Source organism: Leptodactylus fuscus, chromosome 6, assembly GCF_031893055.1.
Source record: "Leptodactylus fuscus isolate aLepFus1 chromosome 6, aLepFus1.hap2, whole genome shotgun sequence".
Taxonomy (NCBI): domain Eukaryota; kingdom Metazoa; phylum Chordata; class Amphibia; order Anura; family Leptodactylidae; genus Leptodactylus; species Leptodactylus fuscus.
In genome coordinates this window covers 123774953-123791243 of record NC_134270.1, presented here as the reverse complement: position 1 = coordinate 123791243, position 16291 = coordinate 123774953, and the positions used below count along the sequence as shown (strand labels likewise).

General features: G+C 40.0%; 1 protein-coding gene across 1 annotated transcript; it reads right to left on the bottom strand.

Annotated features, from left to right (window-relative positions):
• Nucleotides 1-1204: 1204 nt before the first annotated feature.
• On the bottom strand, nucleotides 1205-15855 carry LOC142209360 (keratin, type I cytoskeletal 19-like). Its single transcript, XM_075278327.1, has 8 exons — nucleotides 15397-15855; nucleotides 8352-8434; nucleotides 6056-6212; nucleotides 3889-4050; nucleotides 3026-3151; nucleotides 2599-2819; nucleotides 2276-2310; nucleotides 1205-1392 (listed from the first exon to the last, which is right to left on the bottom strand). Exons 1-8 carry the CDS (start codon nucleotides 15802-15804, stop codon nucleotides 1280-1282), a joined length of 1305 nt encoding a protein of 434 aa, XP_075134428.1. The 5' UTR covers nucleotides 15805-15855; the 3' UTR covers nucleotides 1205-1279.
• Between the last annotated feature and the right edge of the window lie 436 nt (nucleotides 15856-16291).

The window sequence follows — 16291 nt, the reverse complement described above, 5'->3', positions numbered from 1 at the left end:
GTACCAGTGATCTGTAGGGGTCCCCCATTGATCTAATATTGATAACATAGCCTTAGAATTGTTAGAAAACGAAACGAAAAAAAGACCCAGTTCACATTTGCGTTGGGCATTTCGTTCGGGGAGTCTGTTTGGAGATCCCCAAATGGCATACCGAATGCATTGTCAAGCGGTGAGAGTATGAGAGCACACGGACTCCATAGACTATAATGGGGTCAGTGTGTTTTCCGCACGGTGTGCACATGAGTCATGTGGAGAGAAAGGTAGTTCATGAAGTACTAATATAGTATTATGTCTATGGGATCCGTGTGCTTTCATAAGCTCACCGCTTGTCAATGTGTTCTGTATTTAGTTCGGGGAGTCCCCAAGCAGACTGCCCGAATGGAACACAGAATGCAGATGTGAACCAGGCCTCACCCCTTTCATTTATTCTGTAATGCCACTGGCATTTTGGGAAATTCAACAATTTTTGCCAGATTTTCCCAAAAATTACAGAAGAGTTCTGAGTATAACCACAGGGGCACACAGTATCATCAGAAGATTTTGAATGAAGCCTTCTCACAAGTCAGACAACTTGACCTAAGTGTCCAGAGTCCAGCACAACTTTCCAGCACCCACGTGATTAGGCAGAGCTGAATCCCCTATTTCTAAGCGCTTCATGGCAGATTTTGCCTGTGGTGGTGCCGTAGAGGAATAGGATTACCTTTCGGATCACTTGACCACTGTGGACATTTCTGACTTCTAGTGGTGGTACAAGAGCCATTGGAGCTCAAGATAAAGCATCCAAGATGTACCAATGTGACAGTTTCCCTTATGTATGTGCTGCGGTTTTAACACCAGATTGTTTTACATGGTCATTAACGTAGTTTTCTATGATATTACACTAATGTGTGCTCAACAATACGTGACCAATGTGTTATCAGTGGGTTGCGGCGGGTATTGCAGCTAAGACTTATTTACCTGCTTTGGTTGTCCATTTATTTTATTTGCAAGGTAGTTTAGTGGTTTAGGTCTTAGTGTATTGTATGGTTTATTAGGCCTGGTGGTATTTTGTACCATGTCATTCATGTCTATAAGCTGTAGTTTTATGCCTTTAGCTACTGTTTTGTTTTTGTTTTTTTTAAGTAAGAGTCATTATTCTATTTGTATATAAGCATTTTTTTTATAGTAACTATGTTTAATCTTTATAAATGAAAAAATTCTGAAGTCAACTTGTATTTTTCAATTTATTGGAAACCATCAACAAGCTGAAACATGTTTATTAAGAGTGAGCTTCATCTTCTTATTGTTTTATGCTTGGTAGCTTCTCTTCCACTTCCCTAACTTGAGTGGCCACCACCTTTCCATCAATCACCTCTTCTACAATGGTCTTTATTTTTCGGCTTCTCAAGAGTTCTGGAAGGAGAAGAATACATAACATTGAATGTATAAGTTGTAAAAATCATACATGAATTAAATGTATATAAAAATTTTTTATAAAAAGCTGAGGCCCTACAACAGATTGTGTTTGAGTCTCGGACTAGATCAATTTTTTTTTTTTCTTTTTTTTTTTTTAATGTAGATTGTGAGTCCCACACAGAGCTCACAATGTACATTTTTCCCTATCATTATGTCTTTTTTGGAATATGGGATGGAAATCCATGCAAACACGGGGAGAACATACAAACTCCTTGCAGATGGTTTTATGCCCTTGGTGGGATTTGAACACCAGGACTCCAGCGCTGCAAGGCTGCAGTGCTAGCCACTGAGACACCATGTGGCCCCTAGGACTAGATCAATTTGGGAGTAACTCTGTGTGGGTCTGAAGGTGTTACAGGTCAGGTAACATTATGGGGTCTGCTAAAGTGAAAGGATTTTTGGAATTGCCTTCCCTTGTTTTGCTTTGTTAGTTTTGATCATAGCCCATGGTTAGGGTGGGTTCTGACCTCAGGGATCCGTACTATTGCAGGGAATGGGTGCCTAAAGGCGGATAAGATAGAGATGAGTGAGAGAACTGGAAACAATCGACTGCACTCACTATTTTAGTCATTCTTACTATGAATTGCATACTTGTCCCGTTTTCCATTCAAGAACGAAGATTGGGAGCCACTGGTTCTTAGAAAAAGTAGGGACTGAACCCCCATCAAAATATCTTTATAACCCTGTATGATATAGGTGATCATAGTATTTTATTATTCCCCTCTTCCACTTTTTTTTATCTAGCAATGTTATTTGACCCCGCCCGTTGCAGTCTTTAGGACATCAAGCTTCTTCTTCGTACAGCTATTTGTAACATTACCTTTTTGTCTCTCTTCTTCTTCCAAGGTCAAGATGCTAAAGAGAAACATATAAAATACACGTATAAGTCAGGTTTGTGGTATGTGACAGATATTAAGATTGGTATTACAGTCCATCAACTCTATTGAGTTCAACTTCATGTCTATAAAGCCCAATGGTATTAAGGCAAACAACACAGACCAATGAGAGGAAAATTCAAGATATAATGAGGGAATAATCTCGTCTCAAAAATATCTTGTTTCATGCTGACCTTGTGGTGATTGTCACCTAATATTACAACGTCTTCTACACTTTGCATGTTACATGTTATAAAGCATATCTAACCTTGTTTCCTCTCCCTCAAGCAGACGACGGTAAGTGGCTATCTCCATTTCCAGACGAATCTTAATGTTCAGAAGCAGCTCATACTCTTGAGACTGGCGTGCCATGTCTGACCGGATTTGCACCAACTGAGCTTCAATACTGCTGATCAGTCCCTGTATCTGGGCCAGTTTTGAGGCATACTGCGCATTGATGTTTTCAAGTGTGGCACTTAAAGCATTTTTCTGTGGGAGAAAGACACCAAATGTTAATAACGTGATTGACATTAATTTCCATATGATATCTGACAGATGCAGCTCCAACTATATATTGTAAGATGCTATATAATAATAGTAAATATTACATAAAAAGGTTAAAAGATCTTCAGAAACAGCCATAACAATTACAAGAAACTTGGAGCTACAAGAAACCATAATGGTATGATCCATACCTTGCTCAATTCTGCTTGAAGCTCGATTTCCAGACCTTGTAGGCTGCGTTGTAACTCTGTAACTGTGACCTTGTATCTCTCCACCTCAGTCGTGTTGTTATCTATCTCGATAGTTATAGTTTCTACCTAAAAAGCAACAAAAGACAATGCATATAAGAGAGGAAGAAATACTTCTCCTTAGTTATATTTAGCCAAGTTGATGGGAAATAGAGAAATAAATTTGCTCCTATGTCCAGATGTTGACTTTTAGTCTACTATGTCCAGTGTGTACTGTGGACTTGCTGAAGCCATTGACAATGTGAGGAGGACGCGTTTTATCCTGTGAGTTTAGTTGTGTTTAATAAATAATCTAGAAATAAACTAGAGATTTCATCATACTATAGACAAATGTGGAACATAAATAAGACAGAACATTATTTCTGATACTTTAGTCCAAAAAAACATGGCGTAATAGGAATTGATGTTTATGTAGGGTCAGGGTGATAAGGGCACCCACCTCCATTCAGAGCTAGGGGGAGTTAGTGGTGGATGTGGGGAATGAAGGCTGATCAATGGGATACTCCAAACATAGAAGATAGAGTAGACAGCACAATGAACAGAACTTTTTCATGTTCTCAACTTGTATGTCTTGCTCCAAGGTTTACCATGGTTACTTATCCCCCCCTCCCCTGCTTGAAATAGTTGAATGTTAAAAACCCCTATTAGCAAGTGATGTACTATTGGCACTATCTAGGAATGTCATGGAACCTGTTATCACTGAATCGTATCATTAAGAACCTGAGTCTACTGAATGTATTCCTTCTTAGGTCCTCTTAAGATATCAATGGATTATTGGGTTGGATAGTTGGTGGACATGAACCTACCTGTTTTTCATAATGTTCCTTTGCCTCTTTTCTTATCTTTTCCACTACACCTTCACATTCAACTCGCATATCACTCAATATCTTGGCCAGGTCCACACCAGGAGCTGCATCCACTTCTACATTGACCGATCCACCAACTTGCTTGCGGAGAACACCAACCTCCTGTATGCAAAGAAAAAAGTTGTGAGACATGACATTTCTAAATACAGAATCTATCAAACATCTGAGGAGCTTATGGCGGATTGTGGTATGACTGCTTGAGGTCATAAATGACAGGATGGCACGGTTGATAATGGGACTTGCAAACAACTGTCTAACTGCAGCTAATATGTCTATAAACTAGGGTCTGCACCTGCAGATATGTCAGTTCAGTATTGTAACAATCTGGTGCTGTCATCTGGTGCTCACGGCATCATAACAAACTATGTCCAGGGGCTTGTCCATAGAAATACAGTATAACAAGCTCAGAGACTGTGTTTCAAGGACAAAACATGTTGTGTGAATAAGATCTTAAAGGGGTAGAGGTTGAGGTATAAAATAGCAATCCTGCTATAACAATTTAAAGATTGTTTTTTATACCATGTGTTTTAATGTATACCAAATAAAGGTTAAATTTTAGATCAGGGGTGCCCAATACGTCGATTGTGATCTACCGGTCGATAACAATGGACGTATGGGTCGATCGCGGGTTGCAGCCAGGGATCCCCGGTGTCTGCTTGTTCACAGTGCAGGCTGAGAGTCGACTTTCAGCCTGCGCTGTGAACAAGCACTCCGGACACTTGCAGGCCGGGCAGCTCCCCGCTCTTAGGGATGGAGGGGGCCGGGGTGCTGCTTGTTCACAGCACAGGCTGAGAGTCATCTCCGGACACTGGCAGGCAGGGCTGCCGCAGTCCCAGCCTGCCAGTGTCCAGAGATAACTCTCAGCCTGCGCTGTGAACAAGCAGACACTGGGGATCCCTGGGCGGCCACAGAACGCCGCTGTCTCCTGCTCTCACACTCCGAGCTGGTCATGCCCACATGCCCAGCCACGCCCACAGGCCCGCCCCGGCCCTGCCCACAAGAAGTGGGTAGTAGATCTTTGGACTTGGGCATGTTATAAAGTAGCTCACATGCTGACAAAGTGTGAGCACCCCTGTTTTAGATATATCTTATTTTACATCTTTTCAGTGAGAGGTGTTTATTTAGGTGGAAGTTTATCACCAATAAGGCAGTGATAGAGAGGTCATCTATGAAGGTCACTTTCTGGTTGCTAAAAGAGACCCTCTGTACCCTTATTGCATCTGATACCAAGGACCCCAATGAACCAAGGCTTACTTAAATAAAGTATCCAGGGAGTCTAACTTTTGCAGCAGAAGGTGTAACCTACTAATGTAGATGACAGGCCCCCAATTAGGAAATTTTAATATGGGGCTTTATGGGGACCAGAAGTCTTCTAGTTTAGCTCTCATGATGACCCTCCAACTCTGGATCTTGTGACCAACACAAATAAAAGTAGGAGGCATTTTGTGGGTTTGGCCATGTAATCTGGAGTCAAATTGCCCTTAGAGGAGGTGAACTGGAAGACTTTCAGCCCTCAGACAGTGCTATTAAAAGCTCCAACATCTACTGATGTAGTAAATACACAGAAGGTTTCACTCCCTGGATAATCCCTTTAATATTTTTATGAGTGCGACCTCTCAATTGTGCGCCATTTTGAGATTCTTTGCTTGCTGTCAGTGATTGAAAACATTTTTTACATTCAGAGGAAGAAGATCTATCACGATTATGTCGGACTTACACAGGGCCATGGTCTCATACACTTGATAAAGAGTTTACCCGTGACAGCACCACTAGGTCAATTTTTTTTTAGCTCATGTGTGAAATGGTGGACATTGTAGAGAACGTAGAGGTAGATATCTCATGCTGAACAATTGTTTCAAATTACGCCTCTGTTCCCTACACTTACAGCAAGCAAAAATTTAGAAAAGGGTGGTTTGCAGTGTAATATATGTTAAAAAGCTGTCGAATTTAATATAAAATTACCTTTTTTTAACAAAAAAAGTTTTTGACAGTAAATGGGGAGGTGACATTCTATATATTGATTTCAACCATGACTGTATTATGTGAAAAGAAGTAGAAAATTCTATGGTACAATATAGTTTTAACAATTCATATAAAACAAACTCACTTCTTCATGGTTCTTCTTGAGATAGGCCAGCTCTTCTTGCAGGTTCTCAATCTGAAGCTCAAGGTCAGCTCTGGTCAAACTGAGTTCATCAATAACTTTACGCAGTCCTACAATGTCTTTCTCCACCCCAAATCTCATAGACTGCTCAGTTTCAAACCTACAAAGCAAAAAATAAAAATTTACCAGAAACTTTATTAATGTCACATTTTGGGGAACCTTGAAATGAAGGACTCTGCCCAATGGGAACTTGGTTTAATATGTTCTACCATGAGCTAATAGAAGCAAACTAATGTTATAGGAATGAATATTGTTAACCATTTTATGTAACTAAAAGCTATACAACCAGAGAAGCATACTGTACATAGCAGCCTTTACGGCGCCTGGTATCTGAAGTGGGCAACCAACACCCAACACAACTGAAACTAACCTGGAGGAGGGGTCAGCGATTGCTTTGTTACTGATACTAGAAATACTGAGAAATCTGAATGTTAAAGGAAGAGAAATTCAAGGTGCCACAAATGGAGGAAAGTATGAATGGGAGGTCAATGATATGGAGAGAAGGACTAGGGGTACAAAGCAAAGACCATAATGATAATAGCCTTTTCATTTCTTCAACTCATGAAGGATTGGGGTTGGATTCCAAGTTTTGTTGTTACCCCTCAAATTTTCATGTTGTGATATGATTATGTGGTAGCTTTTAGAAATTTTCCTACTACATCATCCATATACATGGTAAGCAGAACAATCTTCAAGATGTAAGAAGAAAGATGTGTCACATATAAGGAGGATATAATAATCAAAGCTGTATCAAAGCAAATACAGCCACCTCCTCATCACCTTGGGACTGAACCTAGGCATTATGTCCATTACACAACAGTACCAGAAAATGTGCTTAGCCTTGCATGACATTTTATGGAAAGTGAAACTCCCCTTTAAGGAACTCTTGACTACATAGTGAGAGATTTTGTACCATTCTTCATCTCAAGTTTGTTTGTGCTTTTATTACCCTTCATTCATCCGACTGTGAGACATTTCACACCAAAAGAAGATAACTGTATTGGCATTTTGGGAGACCTATTTGTTAGCCCTATGATGCACACATAGTCAGTTAGTGCCTGGGCAGACCTGTGCTTATAATGGGAAGTGGCCACGGGTATAACTAGTTTTAAAATACCATGCAAACAAGTCACACCATCAGCTAATTGGCATGAGTACTTAATAGGTGGTTTCTTTTATTTCTGGAGATTAGATAGCATGCTTCATAGGGCATGGACTAACTGGGACTTTAACCGGTGACATGAAGTTACGTCCACTGTAATGTAATCTGAGCTTTGTTGTGTCAGCTACAATTATAGGTGTAAAATTTACACCTTTATGACATAGGTATTTTTAGGTTTGTGTAATTTCTATTAGATGTAGAATGTTATCAGTACTTATATTCTTACTTTAATGTGTTGAATGTTATTGGATTTGTCCTTCTTACATTTCATCTTGGACATTTCTTTTCCAAAATATTTTCCTAACATAATGGGGGACTTCACAATCTACTTTCCTGTCCGCATGACTTGTGCGGAGACTGTGCGGAAAGCACGTGGACTCCATAATAGTCTATGGGGTCTGTGTGCTTTCACTACACACCGCTTGTCAATGCATTTGGTAGTCAATTCGGGGAAGTCACCATGCGGGCTCCCCCGAATGGATTACCGACACAGATGTGAACCAGGCCTAAGACCCCTTGTACCAAAAAGCACTGTGGAAAAGAGTGAAGCACAGTGTTTTTCACAGACAGTCTGCAGAGTTTTCCTCTGCGGACTTTTTACTAAATACCAGCGTTTCCATAGGTATAAATAACATGCTGCGACTTTCAATAAAAAAATAAATTAGAAATAAAACGCTACTGCCGAACCTACATTACAAGTTCTCATCCTGCCCCCGGGAACACAAATCTATGTGTCACATAATAATTGTTTAAATTTTTATTTTATTATTTTTTTATTATTATTTTTTAAACATTTACCCAGATATTAAAAATGAAAAAAAATATTGATCTTTTAAGAAAATTCCTATCACCAAACAAAAAAAGATGCAAACATTATCTAAATAACACAAATGAAAAAAAAACAAAAACCTTTTGACACAAGTCTTAAACTTCTTGTATCAAAAAAACCTGAAAATGTGTCTATTCATGGTAAATGGCTTGGTCATGAATTGGTTAAGCTTTATTTACATCGAGCAGAAAATCCGTACTAGCTGTATCCAGATTTAGTCTTATGAGGAATACAGAAAATTTGCTTACTTGAGTCTGAAGTCATCAGCTGCCAATCTAGCATTGTCTATCTCCAACACAATTCGAGCATTGTCCAAGGTAGCATCCAGTATCTGAAACAATACAACGCACATTCATTTCTTTGTAACCATAACACTTTTTCCTCATTTCAATACATTGGAGACACCTGGGTTTGGTCAGAAATAACAAATGACAACTTTTAATTATGTAAGAGAAGCAACGAGTCATTTTACCCATACGAAGCCTCATAGTGTTATATATAGTTCTGGTGAGTCAAGTGCTTAGCCTAAAAATGCCTTGTAGATTTAAAGGGATTCCCTGTCCACGCAGAGCTGAGTATATAGGGGGATTGAGATAAGGATTAATGAAGACAGACGTATATTGGGGAGCTGAACAACTTTTTGTCTGTTCACTGTTATGATCAAAGGACTTTCTCATGAAGACATGAGGAAGGACATATAGAAATGATTGAGGTCCTCACTACAAGTCTATTTCTGTGAGCCAGAAGGGAAAGGTAAGGCTCTCAATCAAACAGATCTTTCACGTAACATGGTCAGATATTGAAAAAGCTTGAACATTGCACAATGTTTTTGCAACAGTCGCTCTTGAGGTTGCAAAACTACTCCATTCACTGACATTAGTGGAGAAGCCACAGGCAACATGGCAATCTCTGGTTATGCAATGTGAGTTGCGGCTTCGTGTATTCCTAGGCTAATGCTACATTTGTATTGCAGGAGATGAAGGAGTTGCTGGAGATAAATGTATGGTCAGCCCCCACATTAGCTTGAAGATTTCTGGGATTGCTTAACTTTTAAAAAGTTGTCAAGACAGCGTATAGTGAGTGGAATGACTGTAAAATACAGATGAGAAGTTCACAAAGGTGACAGAGGTATCACTATCAAAAACAAGGCTGGCCAACCAGAGATGACACCAGACTAAACACGCTCCTGCCAAGGAAGGCTGGGGTATACAGGATCAACTAGCCCTGACCTGGACCAACTCTTTAACAGGGATATTCACTGCCACTCGTGCCATGGCTTGTATCTGGTACAACAGATTAGTCATATTTAATACTAGTAAAAGCCTATAAGCAAGCGTGGCAACTCTTTTTGAAAACAAACAAACAAAAAAAAATCTCCCGATCTTGTACAAACTCTTTAGCTAGTACAAAATAATAGCAACACAAACAGAGTCAACCATGTCTACGTTTGCCATATCTTAATTCTATATAATTATTTTAGGTGAAAATGTCTGCCAAAAATTAGCATCTTAAGACATTGCCTCAGAGGTAAACAGAAGAAGTGTTAGTTGTATATTTAGAAACACGTTTAATTGGTTGAATAAGAGAAAGTAACTCCCACATGAGAAAGTGTGGAGACCTGTCATGAAAACACAAAGACAACCTCTGCCAAAAATAAATGATATTTGTATACTATCTGAAATATTGGCAGGCGGCTAATTACGGAGCCCTTATCATTGATGCCATGCAGCTACCGACAATAATGCTTTGTTACGTTCCCACTGAGCTATTTGTGGATGAGGTGTAGACTGGTGCGCTAACATTACTCTAATTCCCCTCTAGCTGAAAGGTTTCCCCGCACAATGATCTTTTCACAGCGATGGTTCCCACCCTTAATCGCTTCAGTCTTTGAATTCTGTTTCCTTGTTATTTAATTGTGTTTGATCATATATCAAAGTGCTGCATATCCGCCCCATGGGCCTAGTGTCACTCAAGTAATGCTACTGCTATACCATGTCATATTATATGGGAAAATACCAGTCACCAGGGAGTTATTCCCAGGTATTGTACAGTATATGCAAAGACATGTTGGATGCAGAGTGTCATTGACGTAATCATTATGGCCTTTGTGTTAGTAGTCATGGTTAACATGTTCAAAAAGTAAGCTGGTGTGAAGTATATCAGGATAATACTGTAGAGTGCTATGGTACATTTAAAGGGATTCTATCATTAGAATCCCTTTTCGACTTACCACCACATCAGAATAGCCTTAAGAAAGGCTATTCTTCCTCTACCCTTAGAATTTTTCTCTGCACCGCCATTTTGTTGATATTGCGGTATTCAAATGAGTCTCCAGACAGAACACAGGGTGGTCCCCCTGTGCTCACTGGGGGCTTCCACTGTGCTGCTTGGAGACTCTACAGCGACGCCCTCCATCTTCTTCTTGAGACCGCCTCTTTGCCAAGTCTTCATCCAAAGCACCGACTGTGCATGTTCGTCGGCCATTTTCCTGTGGCCTCTTACACAATTAACCTATATTCACACATCAATGTGATGGGCTATTCACTGATTCACATGACTGACATTTTGAAAGTCTATTGAAATGGACCGTCAAACAGTCAAGTTTTATTTCTGTTTGTTTTCATGGATCCCTCCATACATTGTAATGTCATGATAAAAGACACCCATCGGGTGCAAAATGACCATGTAAAATGGATGTTTTTCCCAACCGTTTTCATCTTCAGTCATCTGAATGTAGGCTTAGGGGATTCTGGAGAGTAACTAGGACATGGAAGTCTTCTTTAACATAAGCGTCCACTAAAATAATACATTTCCACAATAATGAACTGGACAATATTACACAGATGCTTCTAGATCATGTGCAATGTACACAATTCAGTACACGCAGCATCTGCCCAAATGCTTCGGCCCCTTATCAGGAGGGGTCAGGCCTGTACAGAACCGATATTTGTGGAATCCAGAGCCGATCTTTATCTTTGTCTGTGTTTCGGCACTTTTTTCCCTACCTGCATTATGGAGTAGGTAGGAAATTGTCATCTAGACTCATATAATGCAGTCAGTTATTGACCGCAGCGGTGATACGTGTATATAGACACATCACCATCAAGGGTCGGATCTCAGGTTTAGATTAATTTGTTATTTTACATCATTCCTGGCCACCTTTTTTATTAAATAGACAAGCCCTTTAAAGGTAATGTAAGGTACAACCATTGACTTTTCCAATACTATAGCAGAAATTCTAAGTGAAGGAAAACTCTGATAACCTTGAAATGGGTCATGTACTTTAGAGGTTGTCTGGCCCAGCCAAGAAAGGGATTCACATAATTTTTATACATAACCAAATGAGTTTTACAGTTTTATATTGGATAAAACTTTTCTAGAGGGCTAGAGAGTTAGTCATTGTGTATAGTTAATGATGGTCCTGAAAATCTGTCATAGGAAATCTGGTGTAAGTTTTTGGAGAGAAGTTTAGAAAAAACAGAAAAACTGCATAGGCGGCATTTAGTGTATAGGGAAAATGTGTATGAGGTGCACAGATTACAAGTATAGACAGCATCTCATTTTAGGTTGTTGTGATCAGTCACAACAACAGTTGAAGCATAAACTAGTTGAAATAAGGCTTTGTTCACATCTGCATTGGTAATCTGTTCAGGGGAGTCCGCATGGGACTCCCTCGAACGGACTACCGAATGCATTTGCAAGCGGTGTGCAGTGAAAGCACTCAGACCCCATAGACTATAATGGGGTCCGTTAGCTTTCCACGAGATCTCCGCAGGGAACATGTGGACAGGAAAGTACTTCACAATCTACTTTTCTGTCCGCATGACTCGTGCGGAGATCTCGCGGCAAGCACATGGACCCCATTATAGTCAATGAGGTCCGTGTGCTTTCACTGCACACCGCTTGCAAATGTGTTCGGTAGTTTGTTCGGGAAGTTTCCCGTGTGGACTCCCCGAACGGATTACCAAACGCAGATGTGAACCAAGGGTAAAAGATTTTGAGCTTCCGGATCTCTACTGCCATGGGAAATGATCCCTTGCGACAAGTAGTCAGCTGACAGGTCAACGGGACAACCATCAAGGAAAGAAAATCCATACTTATCCAAGTGGTCCAAGAAGTTTATCTTTATTGAAATCCACAAACACAACACTTTTCGCGGTGAAGGTTGTCCTTTACCAAGTGTATCAAATGGAGCTCCATTCAACCACTACAATCCAATTTTTAAGAACATTTAATGAAATAAACCATTTAATGGTTTTTAACAATAGTTGGTTTTGCTGATAAATTGATGTAAATGTAATAGAAATTTATGATAAACAAGGTGAAGACCATATAATGTTGAACGTACGTATGAAGGTGTAAATTTCAAACAGTTCCTAGGTAAGGTCATGTACAGTGATATAAGAGTGTCAGGTACTGGACAGCACTACTATCTGTGGGTCAAAGGTTTATACTGTATACCGTTGGTGTGTACGGGAAGTTATATAAAGCAGGTGACTTCAACAGCAGCTTTACTAACCATATAAGGTTACAAAGAATTGATGAACAGGGTGTGACTCTTCTGCGTGCAAGGACATGGGTCATACATTAATCCATATACTGTATTTCTTTCTGGTGTTATCTGGGTGAGCATATTTAGCCAAATTTCTAAACGTCTGATTTTCCCAATTTATTATTGGATAAATTAATAAAAATGTAGAAGTTGGCATGCATATGTTTGGCTTTAATGGGTTTTCAGTAGAGATGAGCGAGTACTATTCGGATCAGCCGATCCAAACAGCCCGCTCGATAGAAATGAATGGATGCACCTGGTACTTCCGCTTTGACGGCGGCCGGCCGCTTAACCCCCCGTGTGTTGGCTACGTCCATTCATTTCTATGAGAGCGTGCTGTTTGGATCGGCTGATCCGAACAGTACTCGCTCATCTCTAGTTTTCAGGGCTGTGTCTAGTACTGCACTTACTTGAATGGCATTGAGCTAAAGTACCAGAGTTTTTGAAAAATTCTATCTATAATTTCATGTATAGTAAATCCTCATCTTTTATGTAATTGATCTGATAAATTCTATGTTCTGTTAATAGCCTATGTAACCCTATATTCTACTACTATTGTCCAATGAACTATGGTATTTTTAGAATAGCTTGGGGTAATACCATGACTCAAATTATTAGTAATGCAGTTTTACGTCATCGCTTTTGTGTGGCGTGTGCCATAGCCATCTAATCTGGTGTCATGAGCAAATAATGATTGCAGCCATCAAGTTTATTGCTGATAAATATTCCTAAATATTCCTGCCATAAATTCTTTATTCATAATACAGGGCTGTGCCAAGATGTATGCCTTACATCACAATTACATTGAACTTTAGACATTACACCTGTAAGGCTCCATCGTATCCATTGCTTTCTGATGGACAAACTTGTTGGATCTGCTGCCTAATTCTGTACCTTTAATTAGGTGGGATCCCTACTAACCAAAGATCTGCCATATCCATATCCATGGCTCTTGTAATAAAAGAAGCCATGTTGTGATTGTACATAAAGCCTGAATTAATTAAATGAAGAGCCCACGCAGGAGTAAGGCCTAAGAATGACATGATGTCCTAAAGCCAAAAGTTTTTGTACATGTAGTTGGTCCAACAAGGTATCAGCAAAGACAAATAGCTGAGCTGGAGGCTGATGTTCTATTTCTTTAGCTCTTAGTATGTCTTTGAACGTTAACAGATTCCAGTATATGTATATGGTATACCCTACATGTTATAGTGTCCCCTTTACTGGCATCCACATGCTATAAAGTCCATCTTGCTGGCTACCACATGGTATAATGCCCTCTTTCCTGACTCCCCACATGGTATTATATCCCTTTTACCACCTCCCCATAATATCCCTTTTAAAAGCACCTCACAAAATAAGGCTCCTGTTACAGGTGTTCACAGGATGAACAATCCCTTTAAAAGCCCCTACTTGGTATAACACACTCTTTACTGGTCCCACATGGTATACACCCTCTACTTACCACCCACACCCTATTCAGCTCCTTTATAATGTATGTGCCCCCTTTACTGCACCTCCCCCCACACACAAAATAGAGCCCCTTTATATATGCCCTCTTTACTGGCCCCCATGCATGGTATATACTCTCTTTGCATGCCCCCATACAGTAGGGGCCCCTACCTGCTGAGTTACTCTATCGGGGTAATTCCCGCTATTTACTTATCAGTCCATTTGGATTGCTGTCCATAGCCACCTCCCTATCCACTTCCCCTTCAGCCTCCAGGAGGTCCAGTGGCCCACACTTAATAGCATCAGTGATGTCCTGATACTGTCCAGCATTAGTGACGTTATATGGAGGACTGTAGGGGAAACAGAGGCAGAGGTGGCCATGGCAAGGAGTAAAAACAGCAGGTAGCTGACTGGTCATGCTAAGGACACAGAAGTTCTGCCGACTTCCAACTTATCAATGTACAGACTATGGTTGTAAAGACTTACCCACCAGTGTATTAAATATTCTGATTATTGCAGATCCCCCACAATTCTAATTCCCCATTTATAGTGTATGAGTTTTATGGGCATGTCCCAAATAATGCTACCATGGTATTTGCTAGTAGGACCAACTTTACCAATGACCTTTCAGGAGAAGATATTGGTAGTTGGATTTGAGCATGTTGGTATGCTTATTTGGTAACTACAACAATCATGGTTGTTGGCAATTGATCAAAATAATCTGATCTGTTCGGGAAAGGACCATTTCAATCAGTGGTATAGTTCTTAGAATGGTGGTCACTTCCCCAATGTGATTTTCTCAGACATATCTGTGACATGTCATATGATCATAGTAACTGGATTGCCTCATGAAATGTGAATGATCTGTACAATCCTCAACACAACGGAGCTGCAGTATTGGCCTAGAGGGGGCTATTTAAGTGGTCCGCTGTGTCTGGAAACATAACTAAGCATTTTCTGATCCCTTCAGTAATCCATCTACCCTTTCTTTCTAGGGTTGTAATCCTTAGTATTACAGTATTATTGTAAAGCCTATTCTGCTGCTGACAGCTCTGTCCTATGCTCAATGATAAATTGCTAAAGTAATAATTTATGGTGTTTACTCAGGAACTACCGGCAGCATTATGCCAAAACCAACATGACAGACATGAAAAGACTTTCATTGTTACATGCTATGTACCTTTTGTTGCTGATGTAGTGAGGTGGGTGGGTGGAACATGTTCGCATCATGATCATTTAAAAAATTCTAGAATTACTTTAAAATGGAATTATATGAAATATTAATATCTCACCTGGTTCTTCAGCTGTTCAATTGTTTGATAATACTTATTATAGTCAGTTTCCACAATGCCAGAGTTTTTGCTGTACCACTCCTTGATCCTCAGCTCTAACTCTCCATTGGCAGTCTCCAGGGATCGTACTTTCTCCAAGTAAGAGGCTAGACGATCATTCAGGTTCTGCATTGTCTCCTTCTCATTTCCAGACAGGAGGAAATCACTGTTGGTGCTAATCTGGAGGCTGCTACCCAAAGAACCACCATAGCCTGAACTGGTTGAGATCTTGGTGCCATATCCACCAGCCCCACCATAGACGCTTCCAGCATATCTTGTGGACGTTGTTCTTCCATAGCTTCCTCCAGAAATGACTGGGGATCTGTCTATAGAAGATGTTCTCTTGTAGCTAACTACACTGTAAGACATGGTCAAGTTTGACTGGACAGTTAAGGTGTATGAACTTAGGAGATGGCTGACGTCTGGAAAACAGTACTGTGTGAAGAAACCTTATATCCAAGAACTACAGCTCCTCCTCTTCCATAAAAGCACAGTATACCTCCAGTAGATAAGAGAGGTATGAAAAGCTAAGCAAATAAAACCTTTGAATCCTATAAAGCCTGAGCTTTCAGATGCATTTGTAGATCTTAGAAGTCAACTCATTATATTCTGTTATGTGTCTACAAGTATTCAGAAGTTGAACAAATGACTTACATAAATTTTACTTGGGTCCGGCTCTGTGTAGACCATGTCTTTCATTGTTTAATGCTTAGAATGGAAACTCTGGGTTGAAAGGGACAAAACTGCAAACACAGAAGTCAACGTTACCACCATTTGTTCAAACATACGTGTCAATATGGCGATGAAAACTGTCATGCTTCACAAGTCCTTACAGACCAGATATGTTTGGTTTTAG